We start from the raw sequence: 23,778 nt of genomic DNA, 5'->3' as shown, positions 1-23,778 counted from the left end.
AATGTTCTAAAATAAAACATGTTCTCCTCCTATTCAACATTGCTTCAAAGGACACAAACGGAAATCATTGTGTGGCGGCGCTAAACGTGGACGCGGGAAGCAATTGAAATGCTTATGCTACAAGCAGCATCCTGTTTTGTATAAGTTTAAATTTAAAGAAAATTACAATAAATACAAACATAAAGAAACATTGGGAAAAAATGTGGCTGAAGTTAGGCTGACAAGGCCAGAGAAAGCGTTCACATTTCACTTCACGGCTTATATTTCCAATTGTTAGTTTATTTTAAGAGTTACGATTTAAACAGCTTACTCTTAAATTACTGCTTCAAGTGAGTACAGCGTTGCTCTCTGTGCTTTCCAACAAATGTAAAAATTGAATGAAGAAATATAAACAAATAAACAACAAAATTAAGTTTTGTATTTGATCATTTATAGTGCATGTAAAAGTTTTAGCCCATTTATTCCACCAAATGACTATCAAAGGTAAGTTTGATACAACATTTGATGGAAAATTATGACCATGCATAAAAGGCTTAATGTATCATATAAAACAACAATACGCACATTTCCTTATTAACTACAATAAATAAACTATAGTGGTATAGTATCTCATAAATATGTTAAGTACTATGTAAGTAAACAAATTAGTATGTCTTGAATTGGCATGTACTTCCAAGAACTGAACACGTTTGGAGAATCCAGGGGCAACTGCTTCTGCTGCAGGCGCCCATGTATTACGACTTTCACGATAGTTTTATTAGAATCACAAAGTGGGACTTCATAATAATTTAATGTTAGTACGTTTGTCTGTTACTGCACACGTTAATTCTTCAACTGAAGAAAACGTTTACGTTCTTTTTTAAGAACAGGTAGCTAGAGTGAACATCTCGACCGAATTCATTAACAGAGCTAATCGATTTACACCTTGAGTAACGGCGACTTACGTCCTTTCATTAATCCACAGGATAAGTTACAAACGAAAGTGGTTTTTTGCAATAGACAGCTTGAGCAATTACCTCGACCCAGTTCGTTAATGAAGTCAACCCATTAATACCTCAGTGGTTAACGGTAACGTATGTCTTCCGTTGCTTCACAGAATAACTCTTGAATAAAGCAACTTTTTAAATTATTCTTTTTTGCAAAAGCAGTAACGTTACACATTTTGCCGTCCACCCAACACAAGTACATGCTAAGTATTTATAAAGAATATTCCTTGAGGTACATTGGAATACGAGTATATATGATTGGTACTTGAATAGAGAAATCACGTGAAAATCACATGAAGGCAATAAGGTTACTTCGGCCCTAAAGTACATACCTGACATATAACGAGGATGTACCTGCTATGTGCATATCATGTACCGCGTATCTACTTGACATTTACTAGCCCGTGCCAGAACTGTACTAGGCATGTGTCAGCAACTCTACTAGTTGTGACCAAAACTAGAGCGAAGACAAGCCGCAGGCTAATTATATTATAATCCATAACAATTATACATAATTTGATATTTTCTTCTATTGTAATATGCAAAAGTTTGAATGTGTAAGTAGTATGGAGAACATGGGAAATGAAAACACGTTACGTACATACATTGCCAAATATATAAAATAATAGTCGTTGGACTTTCATACGTAACTTATCTCAAAGAAACAGAAATTTTGTGGACGACGTTCTAATTTATTTTATATTAATTAAACACAATCAGTACACACTTCACGACAAACTACCGCCTTCTTTCAAACCGCCTTTTTCCTTGACTCACTGCGTCTGCGTGGGAGTAGATAAATGAATGTCGCAATGCAAAGCAACGTACGTGCGACTGGGACGTGGTACAAAAGGAATGTGCTGTTGACGTTTCTCACATCCCAGTAAAGCATGTAAAATACCTTTCAAGTGTCAGAAATTCCACGAAGAGTACTTACCAGCGACACATGCTGGGAGCATGAAATGTACATTCCTCAAGTACTGGGTACGTAGATGATTGGTATGGAAGTTAAATGGTACCTGCCTAGCATGTACACTCATATCCAAAATTATTGTCGCATGTCTATAAGTATGTTGTTGTAGGAATATAATTTGATAACAAATTCACCCGGTATTTCTTTTAATGTTAGTATGTGTATAATCAGCAAAGACATGTATGTGGCAAATTTCATGTCAAAAGAGCAGTAAATAAGAACAATAAAACGAAAATAAAACTTTCTTGTCCATTTAGCAACATTTTGTTTTACTCATTATAGTTTTCGTATTTATAATTCTTTTCCTATGAAATTTACCATAAATATACATTTCCCACTTATAGTATCAGTATTAAAAGTACTCTGCAAAATCATTATCAAATTATATTCTTACAAGAAAATAGTTATAGATATGCGACAATAATTTTGGACATGAGTGTACCTGGTTGGGTGGGTGGTAGATGGCAGCAAACGCTCTGCATGGGCTGACATCTAACAAACGAAATTGAAAATTCAGTGTATGATCAAGGTGACCAGACGTCCCGTTTTAGCCGGGACAGTCCCTTATTTTCAACCCTTGTCCCGTTTTATCTGATTCTCAAACGGGACATCTAAATGTCCCGTTTTTAAGCAAAAATGACCCAGATGTCCCGTAATTATAATTCAAAATATAAATGGTCAATGCAAATTCTACGCTCTTCCGTACCAACACTCATTGGGAAGGTTCAGCCGTGCCTAGAACTTCTGAATATTCAAATGAAAATAGAGTGCTCTGTGGTTCAAGTGGGAATTGAGTGGGAATTCTGAGTGTTCAAGTAGTTAAAAGTATTGTTTGGTAATACTTAAGTTAGAAACACTGTGTTATCATTCTTACTTGTGTATTTTGTAAATTGAAAACACTGCTGAGTCCCAAAATGCAATGTGGAAGTCACTCCCCCCACCCACCCACCGTCGCCGATTCGTATGCGTCCCGTTTTTGAAAGTAAAAGTTCTGGTCACCTTGTGTATGATCCTTTTGAATATCTACCAGAGTCAATTTTCTTAATATATTTCTTTTGATGTATTGAATTCTTTTGACATTAGGTACAGTGTTTCTTCCAGGGACACATAGGTGGTCTTTGCCTTCCCTTCCCCCCTAGAGCTAAGAAAAATAATCAGATATATCACTATATCCCATGAGAGCGTGCCAGTGCTGCCCCTTCATTTTTTGATTCTAATTCCCGGCTTAACTGGAAAAAAGCTTGATTGTGTACATAATACAATGATATGGGACATGTCATTTGCCAGTATATAGTTGTCTTTATTTGATGTTTCTAGAGCAGTTTGTGTATGTTCTCGGGTAATAGAAAAACAAATTATGTGACTTGCTTCAGTAAGAAATGTGGAACACTAAGGGATAGTTGCGACACAAGCATGCCTGCTAAACTGAAGGTTAATAATGATCTTTACCTTTTTTAAAATCTTATTTTTGTGATTAGCTTTTTTTTTATTTCCTAACCTCACGTGTTGATTTATTGAATTCTCCTCTACGAATGAAACTGGAATTAGTTGTAATATAACATTCTTCCTGCAGGTACAAAGTCCTCCGATTGCCTGTAAAAGATGAAGAAACGAAAGAGCTCCTCAAGCCCTTCTTTGGAGCCGTGGGATTCGACTTTTGGACCCTGCCACAGGTAGGCAAGGAAGCGGAGATCATGGTTGCTCCTCAAAATATGGATAGCTTCCTCACTTACCTGAAGGAATACGAGATCCCTTACAAAGTTCATATTCCTGATGTTCATAAGTAAGTAACATTTTATATCTCTTTATGCTTTTTCTTTTATGAGTTCGGTTGAAACCAATTAATTTCGGTCAATGATAATTTGCCTGACTTTTTTTTTTTTTAATATTTTCAAAGTGTACAACATTAGTATATTTTTACTTACTTCTTTCAACAACAACAACAACTTAAATTGGTTGTTCTCTTCTCAGATTCTAACGTTCATCCATAAATGCCACGGAGAACATGCACAAAAATAAATATATAAATAAACTTCATAGAAATATTTGTTTAGAAAAAAATCATGCAGAAAAATATATTATTAAACAAAAATGAAATTAAATGAAATCTTACAGTATTACGTCCCATGTTTATGCCGGCTAGCAGTGGCGGATCTAGCCCTGGGCCGGGGGGCCTAGCCCCCCTCCCCCAGTTTTCAGAGTGACGAAAATCATTTAAGCTATTATTTATATATTTTTGAAAGTTTATAGTAAACCCATGATATACCTATCATAGCCTGGACTTTGGCAGACTCCCCCAGTTCTTACCTTCTAGATCCGCCACTCCCGGCTAGGTTAAAGGAGACGGTGATAATAAGTGGTAAATGGAAAAATGTTAATTTAATTCAAGATTTATTTCAAAATTCACTAGAAGCACATGACTCTTAATAAGGAATTACCAATGAATTGTGTTAGAAAATCATGGTACTATCCTGGGTAGACCAACTTCCGTAGCGGAATTTAGAACTAGCCTAATGGAATTGTTCTTATTTACGACAATTACAAAGAATTCTTTAAGTTGCATGTAACACTAAAAAATAAAGAATGTACATTTAGAAAAATAAATGAATATGCCTATGTCTTTTCCGAATCATGAATTCGATATGTATCTAGAGGGTCGTATCCAGAAGTAGTAGGACGGATTTTTAAAAAAATATTGAACATTTTGGTACATTGACTTAATACTCTTCAAAATAGGTCCCTTGGGCATTCACACATTTCTGGTAGCGAGCCTTCCAGGTCGTGAAGGCCTTCTGGAAGTCGTTTTCCGAGATGCCGTTCAGCGCCCTCGTCGTCGCCGCTTGGACTGCTTCCACCGAGTCTAAACGATGCCCCTTGAGCTGCCTCTTGATACGGGGGAATTGGAAGAAGTCCGGCGGTGCCACATCAGGGCTATAGGGGGGTGAGGCAACGTGGAAACGCCGAATTTGGTCAGGAGATCCCTCACAATCCATGCGCTGTGCACGGCGCGTTGTCATGGTGGAGCTTCCATTTCCCCACCAGGTCTGGTCACACGCGTGTGATCCGATTTTGCAGCCGTGTGAGCACTTCTTGCATTTACACTCTGTCCAGGAGGTACAAACTCCTTATGGACAATGCCACGACGGTCAAAAAATGCAATCAACATCGATTTCACTTTCGATTTCGACATTCTGGCCTTCTTTTTACGGGGTGATTGTGCGGCTCATGGTATCTTCCTTGTAGACCAACGTAAACATGTCCTTGATTTCGGTCGCTGATTTTCCCAGTTTGACGCAAAACTTGATGGCGTACGGCTGCTCCAAATTTCGCTCCATCGCAACTGACGACGAGGCGTCAGAACAGGTCGTCACTAATACAGTGGTCCACACTCAACTAACGCATGCAGGTGACTGCCGGCGGTCGACACCTGTTCCCAAGGCTCCCCTTCATAACATCCAGCCTTGCAGCCCCCCCCTCTTACATTGCTCCGCGCGCGCAGGAAAAATCAGTCCTACTACTTCTGGATACGACCCTGTATTCAGACTGATGAGGCTGAATTAGAATTCGTTGTTTCATGAAAATGTAACTGGTCATTCCATTTCACACCTTAAATTCCAAACATATTAATACTGATCATTGCTCATAATTATTTGGTGTTAATTAATTTCTATTCTTTTAGGTGGCAAGAAACTTACCGGCGACAGTATTCATTGCGAAAGTCCGCTTCTACAAAAGCACTCTCGTTCGACCAATATTACACACACAGTGAGGTGAGAAGTTATTCTTAAGCATGTAATAAATAAAGTTATTTTACCTGTGTCTACAAAAACACGAAAGTGAACACAGTGTATTTAATATTAAGAATCCTAAATACCGTATATTTCTAAATGCAAGACGATTGCAAGCATCACTATTGTGATATAACTATTGTGATTTTCCTAAAAGGGTGGTAGGCCTATGTCCCCTTACATCTGAAAATTCAAAGAACCTTTCAACGGCCAGCCTGTGATCTAATGGTGTTCTTGGGGTAAATAGTGTTCCAAGGGGACCTGACTTCCTCCCTAATTACGCATATGCTCATTACTTTAGCAACAAACAGGAAGCAATACTTGATTTCATTGTTATACGCTAGATAGACATGATATGGCGTAACGGGAATTAAACTTTCGTAAACGTAAAAACGAGAACTTGGATACGTTGTGAATGTAAGAACATTGAAGAGGCTTTAAAAATTGAAAAAAAAAGCGGGAAAACAAATGCAGGAACGTAAAAGCGGGTAATAGTATATAGAAAAAACATATATGGAAAAGGAAGAAAGAGAATATTTTCAGTGTTATAGTATATCTCTTTGTTATGAAAAAATAATCCTTACGAATCGCGAGACTTTTGACGAATCATCAATTGACAAGAAATCTTATGGAATGGATATTTGAAAATTCAATGGAAGAGTGAAAGATTGAGAAGGAGAAAAAAATGCATACAAAAAGAGAAGACAAATCAATTGTATAAACTTTATTATCACGTAGGATAATTTTCTGGACTGTGATAAGATTTGGTGAGATAAAGAGGTTCTCATGATCTCCATAATAACTAACCCCGTTATGGAGTTTTTATTATTATCACATGTTCCCTTTGAACTGTTAGTTGTACAGATAAATTTGGTAAATATGGTAAGCTTCTGCCCAGGCCGGTAGCCAGCCCAAAAATGTTGGGGGGCCCTATCCAATCATAGTATAGTTCATTTGCAAGCCTAGCGTGAAAATTTTAGGGAGACCGGTAAAATTTTAGGGGGGCCCGGGCCCCCAGACCCCCCTTGGATACGGGCCTTCTTCTGCTCCATAATACGAATGATTTAGCCAGTTAGACAAGTTCTGAAAATTCCAACTCAAGAGGGAGAAGATCCAATCCATGTTTCTCTTGAACCATTAAATAGGTTATAAAGAATCAAAATTTCATATGTTGGAGATGTTTGCTTCGGAGGGAGTGAATAGGCCTATATAACGCTCAGGATAACACCGAGGAAAGGGGAGGGAGAATGAGGAAATGTTCCTGTTAGTATTTCCTTTGCATTGCTATAATTGGGGCCATGAAATCAGGTATAGAGGGCTCTCTCTTACACATAATATGATTATCTAATTCACTTGAAGAATTCTGGTGATCCCAACACAAGAGAAGGTAGGAAATTTTAACCATTATTCCACGTTTCTTTTAATCTATTAGAACATAACGACATGACATTTTGTATCTTTGGACCTTGCATTTCAGCGAATATGTATCTATTATTCAATGTGTATTACAGGAGGTCGCAGATGTGAAATGCAAATTAGCTTATTTTGATTAACGATTTGCATTAAATTGGGTGGATCTACATTATATAGAGTCAAAAAGCAATTTACTTAGATCTCAATTTTTAGCGGATGTTTAGGGACAAATACACATTATTTATACGGAGACGACTATTTTGCCTAAGATTGTAGCATACACATACAATTAAATATTGTGGTCCCAGTTCGTTTAATATTACTTTAATAATCACGAAAATTTACCACGATAATTATTTCAATAAATTAAACTATTTTCATTCCTTTTAAACTTTGTATTTCCTTAATACTTATCATTCATTTCGCAGAAATTAAAAGTACACTTCAATCAGCTATGGCTTCCTCATTTATTATATTTTTAACAACATAAATAAAACAAGTTTAAACAAGTCTAGACACAAGATTTGTTATCATCAGGTACCAGACTATTATCCTTGTTGTCCTATAACTAAATATACATACCCTATTTTACGGAATATAAGACGCTTTTTTCTCCGAAAAATTGCCTCCAAAATTCAGGTGTGTCTTATACTCGAAATTTATATAAAAATGTCCAGTGTTTGATTTAAAATTCCCGCCAGTCTTAAAAATAGCCATATATTCGATGCCGTGGGAAACCTATCTCTATCTGGCAACATTGGATTCAACTGGCAGCAGCAGTGCACCGATGCGACGAACAAGAGTTGCAGGGATTCACAAGCTTGCTAAACCTTGCTAATAAAAAAATGGTAAAAATGTACGGTATTTAAAAAGGTGTGTCTTACAGTCCGTAAAATACGGTAAACGTTATCGTTGTAAGATTTGAGTGAAACTGAGTGGATATAAAGTTTACTAATTGGAGAGGGTAATACAGATAATTGTCGAATAGAGGAAAAGTAATTTAGAGGCGAATTTTGGGAAGTTCATTTCTCAGGAGGATGGGGATGGTAACAAATCTGCTTAACAATTCTAATGGGAAAAGGTAGCTAGCCGTACTTTGTCGAGAGAAAACGATACAGTTGTGTTTCGACTCCGGGGGAAATGTATTTTCGCTAATTAGGAAGCTAAGAATTTTGTCTAATAACTACCAGTTTCAGGTAACAAGAAAGCAATTTACATTCATGTAAACTAAACTCATTTACGAACAGGTCCGTGAGACCTTTAGTGTCAACTTGAATCCGAGAATCATTTTGGATGTTGTTGCTAAGTAATTTCCTTCATATGCATTATAAGAAAGAAATGAAAACGAAATTATTACCGACTAATTGTCAGTCTTTCTCATTGTCTTTTCTTTTTCTAGATTAACGACTACCTGAACAGACTCGCACAATTGTACCCTGACCTTGTGTCAGTGGTGTCCATAGGGCAGACCTACGAGGGCCGTGACACAAGGCTAATTAAGATATCTTCAGGAAACGGAACAAAGCCTGGATTTTTCATTGATGCAGGTACGATCAATTTCAATGAGTTGTTCAAATTGAAAATATCAAGTGTTGGGCATTAAATAATCAGGGGTGGCCAATGGTCGACCGGTAGCCAGCCCAAAAATGTGGGAGGGGCCGGCTGAAGTAAGGGGGGACCCGACCCAACTATATTATAGTTCATTTGCAGCTTGGCATGAAAATTTTAGGGGCATGCAAAAATTTAGGGGGCGCCCCCTAGACCCTCTGGAAATGGACCTGGGTCTACTACTCGACCAGTTCGTGAGAGCTAGCCATATTGTTTGTATCTATCATTTTAATTGCTTTATGATTCACTCTAGCAGGCTAGTTCCGTGCTATTCAAGCGGGGGTACGCGTATTTCCAATCCTAAAATAAGCGTATTTCCAATATTTATCGAATGATCATTCATAGAGAAAATCAGTAGAACTGGATGTCTTGCACATGGTTTGAAATTTCCAATGTTATATTTTTATGTTCTCTTTATCCCCCGGTTGGCACACTTATTGCCCTTTTGTTCGTTTCTATTTCTCCCACTGTTTATTCAACTGAACACGTGTATTAAGTTTAATAAGTTCATTACGATTCCTTTAAACAACTTCGGGGCTACACATGTGGCTGGCGAACTGTGTCTAGGGGTACGCAAAAAGAGGTTGAATAGCACTGGGCTAGTGAATAGATAAGTAGAACGCCAGTAAAATATGGGCCACCTATGATATAAATGATTCTGAGACTTTTCAAAGATAGAAAAATGTTTATACCAATGGTTTTCTGCTTTAATATTTTTATCTACTCACTTATTACTTGTGAATAGTGTTTAGAAACAGAGAGAAAGTTTATTACGGAAAGCATGAAATAAAAGGAATAACAATTTCATGCCGAAAGGAACTTTCAGGAAGAAGAAAATGCTCCTTCGTGGACCATTGAATAAAAAATTTTCAAAATGATTTATGTACACAAATGTGTAAGTGCATAAGTATAAATTGTAATTCAAATAAAATTATAAAACACCAATAAATAAACAATAGCAAAATGTAGAAAAATAAAATTTCAAACTTAACAAAGAAATAGGCTACATAAACATCAATATCTGCTGTTTTACTAGCTTGAAGATGAAAATTATTGTGGATTTGCGTGAGCTGTCATGTAAGATACGTTAAAGGCAAGAAACACTCATAAAGGTTGAATAAATTCGATTTACTAGTTACTAAATTACGTAATGGCCCATACCTTTGGTTCGGTCTTACTTGTTAGCTCTAAACTGCATGCGTCTCGATTCGGTTTTTTGCCTTTTCTACTTGTGCTCAAGAATTAAAAATGGTTCTGCGCGGAATCGATCTGTGGACTACAAGATCTTCAGACCACCTTGCTATCGAATACTCTACGAGGGGGATGGCCAGAGCAGAGAAACTGATTTCTGTGTTCAAGAGACATACGCACATTACTTTGTCTTCGTTACCTCGATCTGTGTGCGAATTTACACAAATAAATCGGTCTTCAAATTTTACACGTGATTTCGTCAATAAGTTATTATTAAATTTAATGCTACATGCAACGTTCATAAAGAATTAAAGAAATAACACAAATTACAAATAGTGATCGAACTTACAACTCTAGTCACAAGAACGATTCTAATCAAGGTGTCACCTGACCTTCCTATCTAGAAAAAGATCCGAGTTCGATTCCCGGCAGGAGCTCATGTGTTTCAGATTCTACGTTAATCAGTAGGTCCCGTCTCATATAGCCTTGCTGCTGTAAGGGACGTTAAACTCAAAATCAACTCAACCAATCTAGAAGAAGAGTGAAACAAAATTCATTACTGCTACCAGCTAGCAAATATTTATACTCCATTTCTTGTTTTCATAAAATAATAATTCTATCTGTCAATCCATAAGTGTAATAATATTATTACATTCATGTGTAAACCTAAAAAGAATTTGATATAAAGTATATCTCTTTTGTTCCTATCAACAGCTTCGACTATTTATATTTTTCCTTCTTTTGTCATTCTAATAATAATAATAATAATAATAATAATAATAATAACTGGACACTGTTTTCCTCAGAAACTTGCGACTTTAAGGTCTACAGTGTAGAGCTCTGCCGACGACAACACACTGGACATTGTTTATAAAAAGACCGAAAAACATTATTCACTAACTTATTGTCTACGCAAGTTTGAACTGCAAGAAATGATCATATTTCTTCGTGATAATGTGAATACAAAAGTAAAATGTTGTGTTTCTACACAATTTTCTTTTCTCGGAAGACTGGATAAGTAAAAAAAAACTATTGTTGTAAAGAAAATAAAAAGTATGTCTTCAGGGGAAATCGATCTGAGGACCCCGTGAACTTGAGCCCACGGTGTTACTGATTACACCATTAAGACCTGTTTGCAAGGAAAGCGTTACATTGAGTGATTTGTCGAAAGAGTCCAAGCATTTTACATCGCATTGTATTTTTCCTTGTTTCGTTTTTATTGCGTTCACTCTTTGTGTTTTTGTGCAATGCACGAAAAGGCAAATACATTTTTCGTTACGATGCCCAGGAATACTGTTTTAACAGATCAGCAAATAGGAAGCTACTGGCAAAATGATATGGGGTAATGTGTAGTATTTTATTTTCATAGCAGCAAGGGACAAGATACTATCCCGCGGAAAACATGCATTTATTTGTTTGACAGACAACACATAATGACATAGCTCGGAGATATGTGGTTAACAAACAAGTCTTCGCCATAGGATAACAGGGTTCGAGTCCCAGTAAGAGCACGTGCGATTCAGATTCTACTTAACAGCAGGTCCTCGCCTTAGTGCTGAAAATGAATGATTGAATGAGTTATTCATTTGTTTGAGAAACGATCGAAATAGAATACATTCTTCAATTTCAATGCATTATGAAAGTATTATCGTGTCCCTATTCTGCACGTTCAAATTAATAAATATAAATATATGAGAAGTGAAGTTAGTCAACTTGTGACAATAACTTAGGGTTACGTAGATTCTATTATCAATTTCAAATTCACTCTTAAGGTCACTACCCGGAAGTCAGTACATATTTTAGCTCATTCCCTTAACTACTGCGCAATCAAGCGTTACATATTATAAATATTGTACTATAAGATAGAGTAATGTTTCAACTACAGCGCAAGACACAGATTCATTTGGTTGTATCTTCTGACATCGAAAAAGGGAACAAATAAAAGAAAATACTTGATTCGTTTCATAATGAGCACACAAGATAGCACTTGCTGTTACTAGAAGTGCTCAATTTTATGAAATGTTTATTTATATGTGTAAAGTATGTTAAAGTAACGATCTTATTACGACGGAGATATATTGTTTGACCGTTTTTCGTGTTATGTTTCAGATTTTATTTCAATATTAATTTACATTTAAGGAAATAGATTTTGAGACGAAAGTTCCGCAGAACGCCATAATGCGTTGGTGCCAAATTTGAACGTTTAATTCCTGGATTTTAGCGTTGCAGTTCGAGAAGCGGAATTTAGCCGTGAATTGCGGTAAGGGTCGAGAACTAATTTCTCCAGTAAGTATCCAAACCGAATTCCATGATTACTTATTTTATTATCTGGCACCAGTAAGCACTCGACACTACCTGGCAACGCAGCACTATTCAAGCAGCGTTTAGCATAGCACCGTGAAAACCTAGTGGCCCACCTTAATAAGTATAGGGTAGATTAAAGAATTTGTAACCGAATCATTTTTACAGAGTTGATTAAGAAGCTCAAATCGAAGAAATAGGTTGAACAGTGTTGGCGACATCAATTATTTTCCAATTCTTGAATAGTTTCAATTCTTTGTGCTGTGTGAAGTATTTAAAATTATGTTCAATAAGTCTATGTAAGACGTATACTCAATATGTGATTATACAATTCGTTATTAATAATCCTGTAATATTTGAACCTCCCATCAGAATTTAAAGAATGTCTACAAAGTGAAATATCACTAGAAGCCCCCAATCTGTAAGAAGGAGAGGAAAAGTCTATTTCGCTGTTGTTGCTGATGTGACTTCTTCCCTTTTATAGAACTGTGGAGACGCTATATTTCGCCATATTTCTTCGTAACAGTTAAACCAACACAACTATCGCTTGCGTTGCAAAATAAACGGATAATGACATTCTGTTAGGCAGGTGTTATTCTTCAACAGACAATTTGTGTATATTACAGACCAATTTGTAATGAGTTTATTCTAAATATTCCACGAAAAAAAAAACGTAATGAAGAAAGTGAATGAAGTGAAATGAAATGTTTAAGTTTTACGTCTCACGTTTATGCCGGTTAGGCTAAAAGAGACGGTGATTATGAGAAATGAATGAAACGGTGGAATGAAGAAAGTGAGAACCCCCTGAAAACCCACGAACACGGTGTTTGTCCACCACAAAACTCACTTGGCACATCGAGTGAGATCGAACCAAGAACCCCATGCACCAGAACTGAACGCTGTACCACTGAACCACCTCTGCCCGTAGATGAAGAACAGAAAAAATAGAATTTTGCAGAACATTCTAAGAACCCTGTTATTTTGGTATGTATTGGATTACTGGTGTACGCAAGTGAAATCATCTTGGAGCAAACTGTTATAGAAAAATGAACATTTTCTATTTTATGATATACAGAGTGGCCCATTCATCTTGATATGCGCTTGTAACTTTTAAACAAATGGACCAAAAAAAAAAAAACACTTAAATCCCACCCTCTGATGAAATTTTGCATACGCCACTATATTGAGCTATTAACTGCAGAAAATGTAAAAAATCAAGAGAATGATCCCTGCGACAGTAAATATCCCTCTCTTGGAAGGATGGGTGAAACAGAAATTCCTGTTTCGCCCATATTTAAGTTGAGATGTAGATAAATTATATAAATTGGCAAGCAGGGCTGTAGACAAAAGAGGAGGACACAAAAAGCCTCCAAAAACAATTATCTGCCTCGCCTCTTGTCCCCTCAATAAATTAAAGCTGACGTCGTCACTGATAGAGCCTCCTCTTTCCTTGAATAATGTTGCCCTTACATCACCTTCGAGTAAAATGTTGCTTTTATTTGTTTGCAGAGTTATATAATAGTCCTTGTCTGCATGATAATAAGAACAATACACATTGTATAGATTGTGGTTCCATTATCTAAAATAGTTCTGAATTTTCCATCAACTGACGTTAAAACAATAGTTATCCATTTATCTGACCATTAGATAAGCAAAACAAACATTTTCAAACAACTTATCATATCACTTTTGAAATTCTTATTTCTTGAAAAATCAGATTTAGCAAAAGCACAACTTTTAATTAACTAAATATAAAATGAATTTTTAACGGAGATAATATCTCTTATAAAAATTAAATAAACGATGTTGAAACTATTTGGGTTCTGTTTACTAGTTTTTACGGCAATTAGAAGCCAAAATTGATCAGTAGTATAAAAGGTCTCTGATCCTTGTAATTCTTTATGGTTAATTATTACGGCTTTAATCCCTACTCTACATGAAGAGATTACAAAAGGGAACATTTCCACTTTTTCTTCTAAATTCAGGTTTCAACGGATTTTGAATGTTTCTGATGAGTTCTGTAGGATTATGCAAAAGGGAATTTTTTAAATAGAAATCACAATGTAAAGATAGTCGTTTGTACCACAAGGGAACCAGGGGCGTCATTTGGGAGGACAGGAGGGGGCAACTGCCCCCCAAGAGTTTGAGGGATACATATGCTTTGAACGATTGTCTACTAATATACACCCTCCATTCCAAAAGAAACCGAACGTTTTAAAAAAAACAAAAAAGCAATGCACATTTTGGAACAAATCATTTTTGTTAATCAATGTATTCCCCTTCTGCATCGATACACATATTTGCACGCTCCAACAAGTTGTCAAACGACTTCTCCATGTCCTTTATTGGAATGGTCTTTAGGACGGCGGTCGTCGCCTTCTCAATGGTATCAATCGATGCGTGCCCCTTTCCTTTCATCGCCAAATGCAGTTTCGGGAACAGATAGAAATCGCACGGAGCGAGATCTGGTGAATAGGGCGGATGATGCAACCGAATAATGTGATTTTTGACCAAAAATTCAGTTACAAGTCGCGAACGATGTGATGGTGCATTATCGTCCAAAAGAGTCCAACTGCCGATTTCGAGATATCCGGGCCGAATACGACGAATTCTTGCCAGCAAACGCTTCATGACGCCCAAGTAAAACTCTCCAGTGACTGTCTGGCCGGGCTGAACAAATTCTTTGTGGATAATTCCTTTTGAATCGTAAAAACAAATCAGCATCACCTTAACTTTTGACTTCACCAAGCGACTTTTTTTGGGTGTTCCTTCATCCGGCGCTCTCCATTCAGCACTTTGCCGCTTTGTTTCGGGCTCATATTCAAAACACCACGTCTCGTCACCAGTTACAATCGATTTCAAGAAGTTTCGATCCTGCCGAGCACTTTTAACGATGTCTTTGCAATGCGCAATTCGATCAACTTTTTAGTCTTCGGTGAGTTTGTGTGGTACAAACCGCGAATTAACCTTCTTAAGGCCCAAAACTTCGGTCAAAATGCGGTATGCGGTTGTTTGAGGAATGCCTAATTCCATTTCAATAACTTTCACCGACGATTTTTTGTTATGTTTGATGAATTCACGCACTTTTTCGATGTTTTCTTCCGATAATCCGGTTCTGGGACGGCCTGATCTTTCGTCATCATCCAGCGTCTCTCTACCCGATTTCAATCGCCTGAACCACTCGTAAACTTGCGTACGGGATAGACACTCATCACCATATGCATTTTGTAGCATTTGGTGCGTTTCACTAAAAGTTTTACCCAGTTTAACACAAAACTCAATTGCAGCTCGTTGTTTGAAACTCATTTTCCGACCGATGTACACAACACACTGACAGTTGAAACGCAATAACTTTGTTGCCGTGCATCCAAATGTCATGACATTTATACCAGTTGTCAATGAGGGACTACGCCATCTACCGGTAAAATATTACAACAGATGGCACTAGTGGTACTATTTGTTTTCAAAAGTTCGGTTTTTTTCGGAATGGAGGGTGTACTAGTACAAGACGTGAAAGTCTTTTGTCGGTGGTGCTCTTGCTCCCCGCAACCGAAGCCTGAAATGACGCCCCTGAAGGGAACATAGCCACCTTGTCCATTCATTTTTTATTTGTTATTTTATTTTATTTTTATTTTTATTTTATTTATGTATTTATTTTATTTTATTTATTTATTTTTTTTACTTCTACTGTACAGTTAGTAATACTGGAAATGTTCCCTTTTGAAAGTAAGCTCCTCATATGCACGGAGAAAAACGCTTTGCCTTGACGGGCTGGAGAGAACAGTTATATACAGACATAGTAGGATTTCTGATTGTTTTCGGTACACAGATCACTACCGTATACACTTATGTGTCAAATGCTAGACATGCCTTACCCTCTTTACAGCGCCGTTTTCCCTTAGCAAGTGTTTCTTAGTCTATCTCTCGATATATAAAATGTTATCCTTAATTACTAGCTTCCTTGTTTCGCTCAGAGTGGTCCGCGGTGGCTCAGTGGTAGAATGCAAACCTCTGGCAGTTGGAGTCCTTTATTCGATCCCACCAACCAGTTTTCTTATATATAGCGTCCTACTGTACGTAGGAGAAAGTCGGACAAAACCGGGACCCAAAATGTTTTTGCTTGTTCCTCAGCATCTATGTGGATAGTATAGCTTGAATTAGTTTTCAAATGTGAAATAGATTTGTTATTGACACAAAAATGTTTATTTCAGTGGAAAAGGCTGGTAAATTTCGAGAGCAAAACCATTTTTTAAAGAGTGTGCAAAAACCCGGGTCGGACAAAACCGGGTACATATAAAATAATTATAAAAATCTTCTCTTTTACAAGAAAAATATGTAATTACTCCAAGAACTAGTACAGTAAAAATCAATACAACTGAAAAAAATGTGAACTTAAAAAGTACAGAAAATATATAGGGCTATACTATATTAGACCAATGACATAGAAAAATTAACTTTAGGTCACGATTTTGTTAAATTTAAGAACAAAAATCACAAATAAAAGTTTCATCATATTCGTCCACATTGCTACAAGCTTTGTGTGCCCATCCTTTACAGTTAAGACATTGTATCTAACCTTCTCAGATTTACACTGTACTACCCGGTTCTCTCCGACTGTTGATGTCCCGGTTTTATCCTACTATGTCATTATCCAGAACTACAGGCCTAGCACCTCTCAAAGAGCACAAAAATCCTGATTCAAGGCATGAAATAACAGCAGAAAGAGGTGTTATTATTATATGTTGTACACTTACATAAGTCAATCTTCCAGTGGTTAGGAACAACAGCATATTATCGATGGGAGACAAATCAAAACTTTTCTACACATCGCCAAAGACAAAGGAGCCACTTACTCAGCTTTCCCTTAAACTAAGAATGACATGGCGGTTGTTTGCAACTAATTCCATGCGTTGGCCGACAGATAGTGCCACTAATATAGCCAGAAAACCCAGGTCTCCGTTTTATCCGACTTTCCCCTAGAGTATACACCGTCCAGTTTCCACCAGATGGCAGTCTATTTTCTGCAGTCGTGAATACAGATGCTACGTTCGCTGCATGGTGGATGCGAAGGTCGCCCGCTTAATTCAGCAGCGCACCTCCAAATTACAGGGTATTTATTCTTTTCTTTCCATGTGTCCAGAACCTCGATCTTTTGGCCTCACCTTAGCTATAAGAACTATCCTCCTCGACGTTAAAAAGTTTTTCAATGTGTTTTATATTAAAGATTCATACAAGTTGTAAGAAATTGCCCCATGTAGCAATATATATAATATTTGAGAAATACCTTACTTGCTATGTTCAAATTCAAAACAATAGTAACAATTTCCGAAAACAAGTAATTACTTTTATCTTTACATAAGAGGACAAAACTTCAAGTCAACATCATAGTACAATATGTTTTCAATTCTAAGGTACTTGTTGGTGGATGATTCAGGTTTAAGGAGGATAATTTGTTCCCACCATGAAGTTTTAAATTATTACCACCATATTTCTTTCCACAGTTGGATGTGTATACAAGAATATTTGAAATGATCCAAAATTATGCATCAAAAGATTTTGATCTTAGTATTTGAATCAGAGCTCACAAAATATTTGAACATTCCTTATATCGAGTTTTCGTATTTTTTACGGAATAAGCACATCATACTGAGTTAAGTGACAACTTGGGTTTGGTTGCATTATATGTAGTTTTCTAGATAAGGCCTACAAGAAAATTCTTGTCGGATATATATTGGATCTTTTGATCCAAAAATGAATAATATATTTTATAATTATTGTGATTCCTTTGTGTGTATCTTTGGACATGGGCGTCCGAAGAAGGTTTTCTAGAGAAGGGGGCTCAAATCCGTGGTTGGTATATTAGGTTTGGTATTTTTATTTGTATTAAGAAAATCTTAAGAAATTTAATATATTTTCGTGAGCCGGGGCGGGGGCTCGAGCCCCACCCTGCCCTTCCCTTCAGGCGCCAATGCCTTTGAACGAGGCCCATAACTGTCCCGAGACCTTGAAGATTGAGGTAAATCTTTAAGGATAATGGAAATACCCACTACATTTTCCCTCAGTTTCATCGGGGTGTTCCTCTCACAGAACAATACTTGGGTGTTTAAACGTTGTCCTGTGATCATTCTGCACAGAAGTCCAGAAGTGTACTTCAACATGTCTAAGGAACGTCCACTGGCTTAAATGGGACATTCTGATGTCCCAAGACATAGTTATGCCATGTGCCAAGTTAGCTAATTCTAATTTTTCAACCCTGATTGTCTTGCACTCTCAGTCTTCCTCATGTGATGGCCTTTTAATACTTGTTTCTCAGGTATCCATGCAAGAGAGTGGATTGCTCCAGCGACGGCGTTGTATATCATCTCCCAATTGGTGGAGAACACAGCAGCCAATCAAGAGCTCGTAGACAACGTGGATTGGTATATTCTTCCAGTTCTGAACCCCGATGGATACGATTACACATTTACTACGGTAAGAAAAGGAAACTTGTGTTGCAATTTCTCTCATTGCAATAATAAATGCCTTACAGAGTACCAAAGGATAAACGCAAAGCAATTGTACTGAGCTTTCCAGCGAAGTCATGTACTTTACATATCAAATAACTTTGTTTAAAACTGCCTTCAATTATATGTAAACATGTAGCACATACACTACCGCTCAAAAGTTTTCGAACACGCCGTATTTTTGTAAGCATTTACTGTGATCCTGTGTTTTATTTTGGCACAGCAACTTTACCGTCTTGCAGCAGAGGTACTTCTGCCTAAAGCATGACGACAGTTGAATTGAGGTCTGCAGATGATACGTCAAATTATAATTCTTAAAATTGAAACCAAAGAAAGACAATTTGATATATATATATATATATTGCATAGTATAAACAACAGTGTGAAAATGAAATCTTTGAGTTTTACGTCCCACGGTTATGCCGGTTAGACTAAAGGAGACGGTGATGATGAGAGATAAGTGAAATGGTGGAATGAAGAAAGTGGGAGGAAACGGGAGAACCTCGAGAAAACCCACGAGCACGGTGTTTGTCCACCACAAAGTTCACTTGGCGAGGGCTGGGATCGAACCCGGAACCCCAAGCACCAGAGGTGAACGCTCTACCACTGAGCCACCGCGCCCCCCAAACCACAGTGTGGAAGGTGAGGCAAGATAGTTTTATTTCGAAAGTGTAGACATAGAGGGCCAATGTAGTGACAAAAATTTGACAGAGAAAGTAGTTTTCCAAATTTTTCCGTTATCTACACCTTATAGATATGCTGGCTTTTTAAAAAAAAAAAAAAAAAAAAGCTAAAAACGCTATTCTTTGAAAAATGTTTACGGCGGTCAATATACATCCTTCCCTGCTCAATTGTCGCTCAGTAGAAGCGTATATGTAATGTTCATCGTTACTATTTCAACGATCAACAATAAAGCATACGAAACCATCGTAAGCACTTTTCAAAGTATGGTATTTTTGGCCTTTTAAAGGTCAGCATATCAACAAGCTATAAATAACTGCAAAATTTGGAAAACTACTTTCTCTTTCAAACTTTTTCATTACATTGACCCTCTATGTCCACATTTTCCAAACAAAACTAATATCTTGCCTCATCTTCCACACTGTTGTTTATACTATGCAATATCTATATCAAATTGTCTTTTTTTTTTTTTGTTTCAATTTTAAGAATTATAATTTGACGTATCATCTGCAGTATCTTTCAGACCTCGATTCAACGTCAAATTTGATGCTATAGGCAGGAGTACCTCTGATACACGACAGTAAAGTTCGCGTGCCAAAATAGTAGAATCAAGTAGATGCTTACAAAAATCCTGAGTGTTCGAAAACTTTTGAATGGTACTGCATAATGAAAAATAAATCAATTTACGACTAGAGTTATATTACACTTACTCTGAAATTGGTTTCAGGACCGTAGCTGGAGGAAAACTCGATCCAGACAAAATATCCTCTGCCATGGAGTGGACGCCAACAGAAATTTTGACTTCCACTGGATGGGTACGTATACCTCAACCAGATCATATAGCTATATTTTAATATTAAATATTTTTTTTTAAAAAAATGATAACGAATTTTATAAGGATTCGACACAGTATTAAAATGTTATTTTTATTTACCTGGACTGGCCGTTTACTGTTCTAAATTATATCATAATAGCAAAACAAATAAGTTTTAACGTTAACAATATAGAGTGAATATACACAGGTGGATCACTTACTATGACACATCTAAGTAACAATAGCTAAAAAAAAAAAAAAAAACGCTGGAATTCTTCTACGATGCAACAGGGATATTGTCTGATATACTCCACAATAGTACTAGATTGACAGTATTACCAACCCGACATAAAGTTGCATCTTCTTCAAATCGCACTACGACCGATTATTACACATTTCAGATCTACTCTTAAACGAAAACATACAATACCACATTAATTATTCCGTCTTGTAAACTACGAACGCTAGAGTATCATAAACATCCAAACTTTGAAAGCTCCTATAACATAATAATCGAAGCGAGACCAATAGAATAGTGAACTTCCAAACTACCTTACTGTCGAATACTATGATCATGATCTGATGTATTTCGAATGAATAGGAACAAAGTTACACTATATTGAAAACTTTGACTCTTATTAAAAGGTTTTATTCCGGAAAACTTTATTTCGGCATCGCGTATTATAGATCTTCAATTTACAAGTCAATTAATATTCCTACCATCAAAAGTATCCAGATATTCAATTGTACACGTCAATTAACATTCTTACCATAAAGAGTATTCAGATATTCAGTTGTACATGTCAATTAACATTCACACCATAAAAAGTATTCAGATACTCAATTGTGTACGTCAATGAACATTTTTACCATGAAAAGTATTCAGATATTCAGTCGTACAAGTCAATTAACATCTTGCGTTAGAAAGTATATAGTCAGACTGTCTTATAATAACACTAAAAAACAAGAAGATAAAACCACATACATTTACGGAGTATGTTCACTATATAATCTATGTACCGTGCTATTTCCAACCACTCACAACTGTAATAACTCAGTGCGTAGTGATACATAGCGTACAAGCTGTTCATATCACTCAATGAAACAATCGTTAACAGTATGATTTATATTCCAGAGGGTGGAGCCAGCAGCCAGCCATGCTCTGAGACTTACGCTGGACCTGAGGCATTTTCTGAAGTCGAATCCACAAACGTTCGAGACTTCATTCTCGAGAATAGCGACAACATCCAGATGTACCTTTCCTTCCACAGTGCAGCAGAGGTAAATCAAACTGTTCTATTTATTAATAATCTCAATATATTCTAAAAATTCTGCATTGCGCATACTGTGTACCTACGTAAATTATAAAGATCTATGGTATATAAAAACTGAAAAGTACATATTACAATTATAATAACAAATTGTAGGTCTACATTATAATTCAGAGAATATAATAATCTTAAAGACATAATAAAATATCACATAAATAAAATTATTGCAGAGTTGTACAGGACCCTAAGGTTTTTAATAAAGAGTACAAGAGACCTACATAATCCCAAGGTTTAAAACACCTCTTTATAGCAATGATTAGGAGTAAGTTGGAATACTGTTGTGTTCTTTGGGATCCTATTCATAAATTACAAGCAAATAACATAGAACGAGTCCAATTTAAATTTTTGAAACATCTTTATTTCAAATTGTATCATATATTAGCAACTAAAAGTAGGATCTCTAACTCTTCTCTTTTACCTAAATTTGTTATGCACTCTCTTTTCAGTAGACGTTTTCTTGTTCAACAAATATATTTGTACAGAAGAGTAAACTCAGTGACAGATAATTGTAATTTACTTCATTATATTAATTTCAATATACCAAAACGATAATTGCTTAAGAATTTAGTATTTAACATAACGAGATCTCATATTACAATTCACCAGGAGTCATTCGTATTTAGAGCTTCTAAAAATTTCAATCAGCTGTTTCATCAGATTTGGGAAATGAAATGAAAATGAAATATTTGAGTTTTACGTCCCACGATTATGCCGGTTAGCCTAAAGGAGACGGTGATGATGAGTAATGAAGAAAATGATGGAATGAAGAAAGTGGGAGAAAACGGGAGAACCCCGAGGAAACCCTCGCACACGGTGTTTGTCCACCACAAGGTTCACTTGGGGGCTGGGATCGAACCCGGGACACCAAGCACCAGAGGTGAACGCTCTACCACTGAGCCACCGCGGCCCCCCTTCATCAGATTTGGGTCTCGACTTCTGTTATCCTATCTCAGTATATTTGCGTATTCTCAAAAATAATATTTTGAATAGAAATTATGTATGGAATAACAATTAAGTAAGAAGTGTTATCTTTATGGATTTTGAACCTATACTGGAGACTATTTTTAATTTTTCATATTTTTCTTTTTTTTTAATATTATACTACTAATATTTTAATTTTGTTTTTAGTATTTAACTTTTTTCTTCTTTACATGTATAATCTTTTCTTTTCTTTCTTACAATATATATTTATTTCATATGCAATTATATGATTATACCTGTGTTCCTCTGCAAATGGAGTTTGGCTCTGTAGAGGATTAATGTTTTGTGTGCTAGTGCATCATCATAATAATTTTATAAATTCAGAAAATAGTGAACTTACTGAAAAGAAAGAAAGAAAGAAACTGACTGCGTAGCTTTCTTTTCAATATGCGTTTCCTCCATTTCAGATGCTGTTCCATCCATGGGCATACACCTACACTCTTCCTTCGGATGTACAAGAGCTGGTAAGCTACATTTCCTAATTTAAGTTTAGACATTTGGTAAACATCTTGTATTGCCAATTCTTCCAAGTTTTTATGGGTGTACAGCCTATTTCTTTAGGAAGGAAAATATAAATGAAGATATTATGTATGGAACCCCATATCAGATCATATTGCACTATCATTTTGAGGTTCAATAAAAAAAAAAGTGCTTATTTTCTTTTCATTAATTCCTTACGTGTTTTAGTTTTTCTTTTAAAATAGGCAACTGGTTGGCTAGAGCCCTTCGGGTTACTTTAATTTTAACTGTTTTCCTGCGGAAGTGAGTTCAAATGCAACGAATATTTGAAGTAATGTAGTTCAACTGAGAAGGCGACCACTGAAATTGCACGTTTCAACACATTATTGCATTCACCTTTCCACGCAACCAGCCAGACCCAAACTATAGTTACTCTTTCCGAACTCGGATGCTGCATTAAATTATAATTCTATGATTTTGATAACTATCATATGCAGAACACTATGTTAATACACTTGCGCGAGAATGTTCATCGAATTCTACACGATAGCTTAACCTGGTCGAAAATTTTACAGGTTAAGCTATAATATTAAAAAGGTTTCATTGAAAGGAGGCGGATAAGATAAGCCTTTTTCTACCTATGATAGTCATAAAAAGAAAACTGTTTATAAAAGTCAGTATATCGTGTGAAATTCAAACATTAAACGTTACATCTATGTAAGATGCATATGTAACATATTGTAGCAATT

At 36.3% G+C, this 23,778-nt stretch overlaps 1 protein-coding gene across 1 annotated transcript in view; it reads left to right on the top strand.

Annotated features, from left to right (window-relative positions):
* The window catches only part of LOC145678904 (carboxypeptidase B-like), a 36,079-nt gene that overhangs the window by 5,512 nt on the left and 6,789 nt on the right, over positions 1-23,778 (top strand). Inside the window, exons 2-8 of the mRNA XM_081749511.1 lie at positions 3,533-3,742; positions 5,639-5,729; positions 8,560-8,707; positions 18,574-18,731; positions 20,172-20,259; positions 21,394-21,539; positions 22,978-23,034. Of these exons, the coding sequence (XP_081605637.1) occupies positions 3,533-3,742; positions 5,639-5,729; positions 8,560-8,707; positions 18,574-18,731; positions 20,172-20,259; positions 21,394-21,539; positions 22,978-23,034 (898 nt within the window). The remainder of the gene's footprint in view (positions 1-3,532; positions 3,743-5,638; positions 5,730-8,559; positions 8,708-18,573; positions 18,732-20,171; positions 20,260-21,393; positions 21,540-22,977; positions 23,035-23,778) is intronic.

Source organism: Thermobia domestica, chromosome 2 (genome assembly GCF_964235325.1).
Source record: "Thermobia domestica chromosome 2, izTheDome1.hap1.1, whole genome shotgun sequence".
Taxonomy (NCBI): domain Eukaryota; kingdom Metazoa; phylum Arthropoda; class Insecta; order Zygentoma; family Lepismatidae; genus Thermobia; species Thermobia domestica.
Note: the sequence above shows the minus strand (reverse complement) of the source record. Positions and strands in the feature narration are given on the sequence as shown.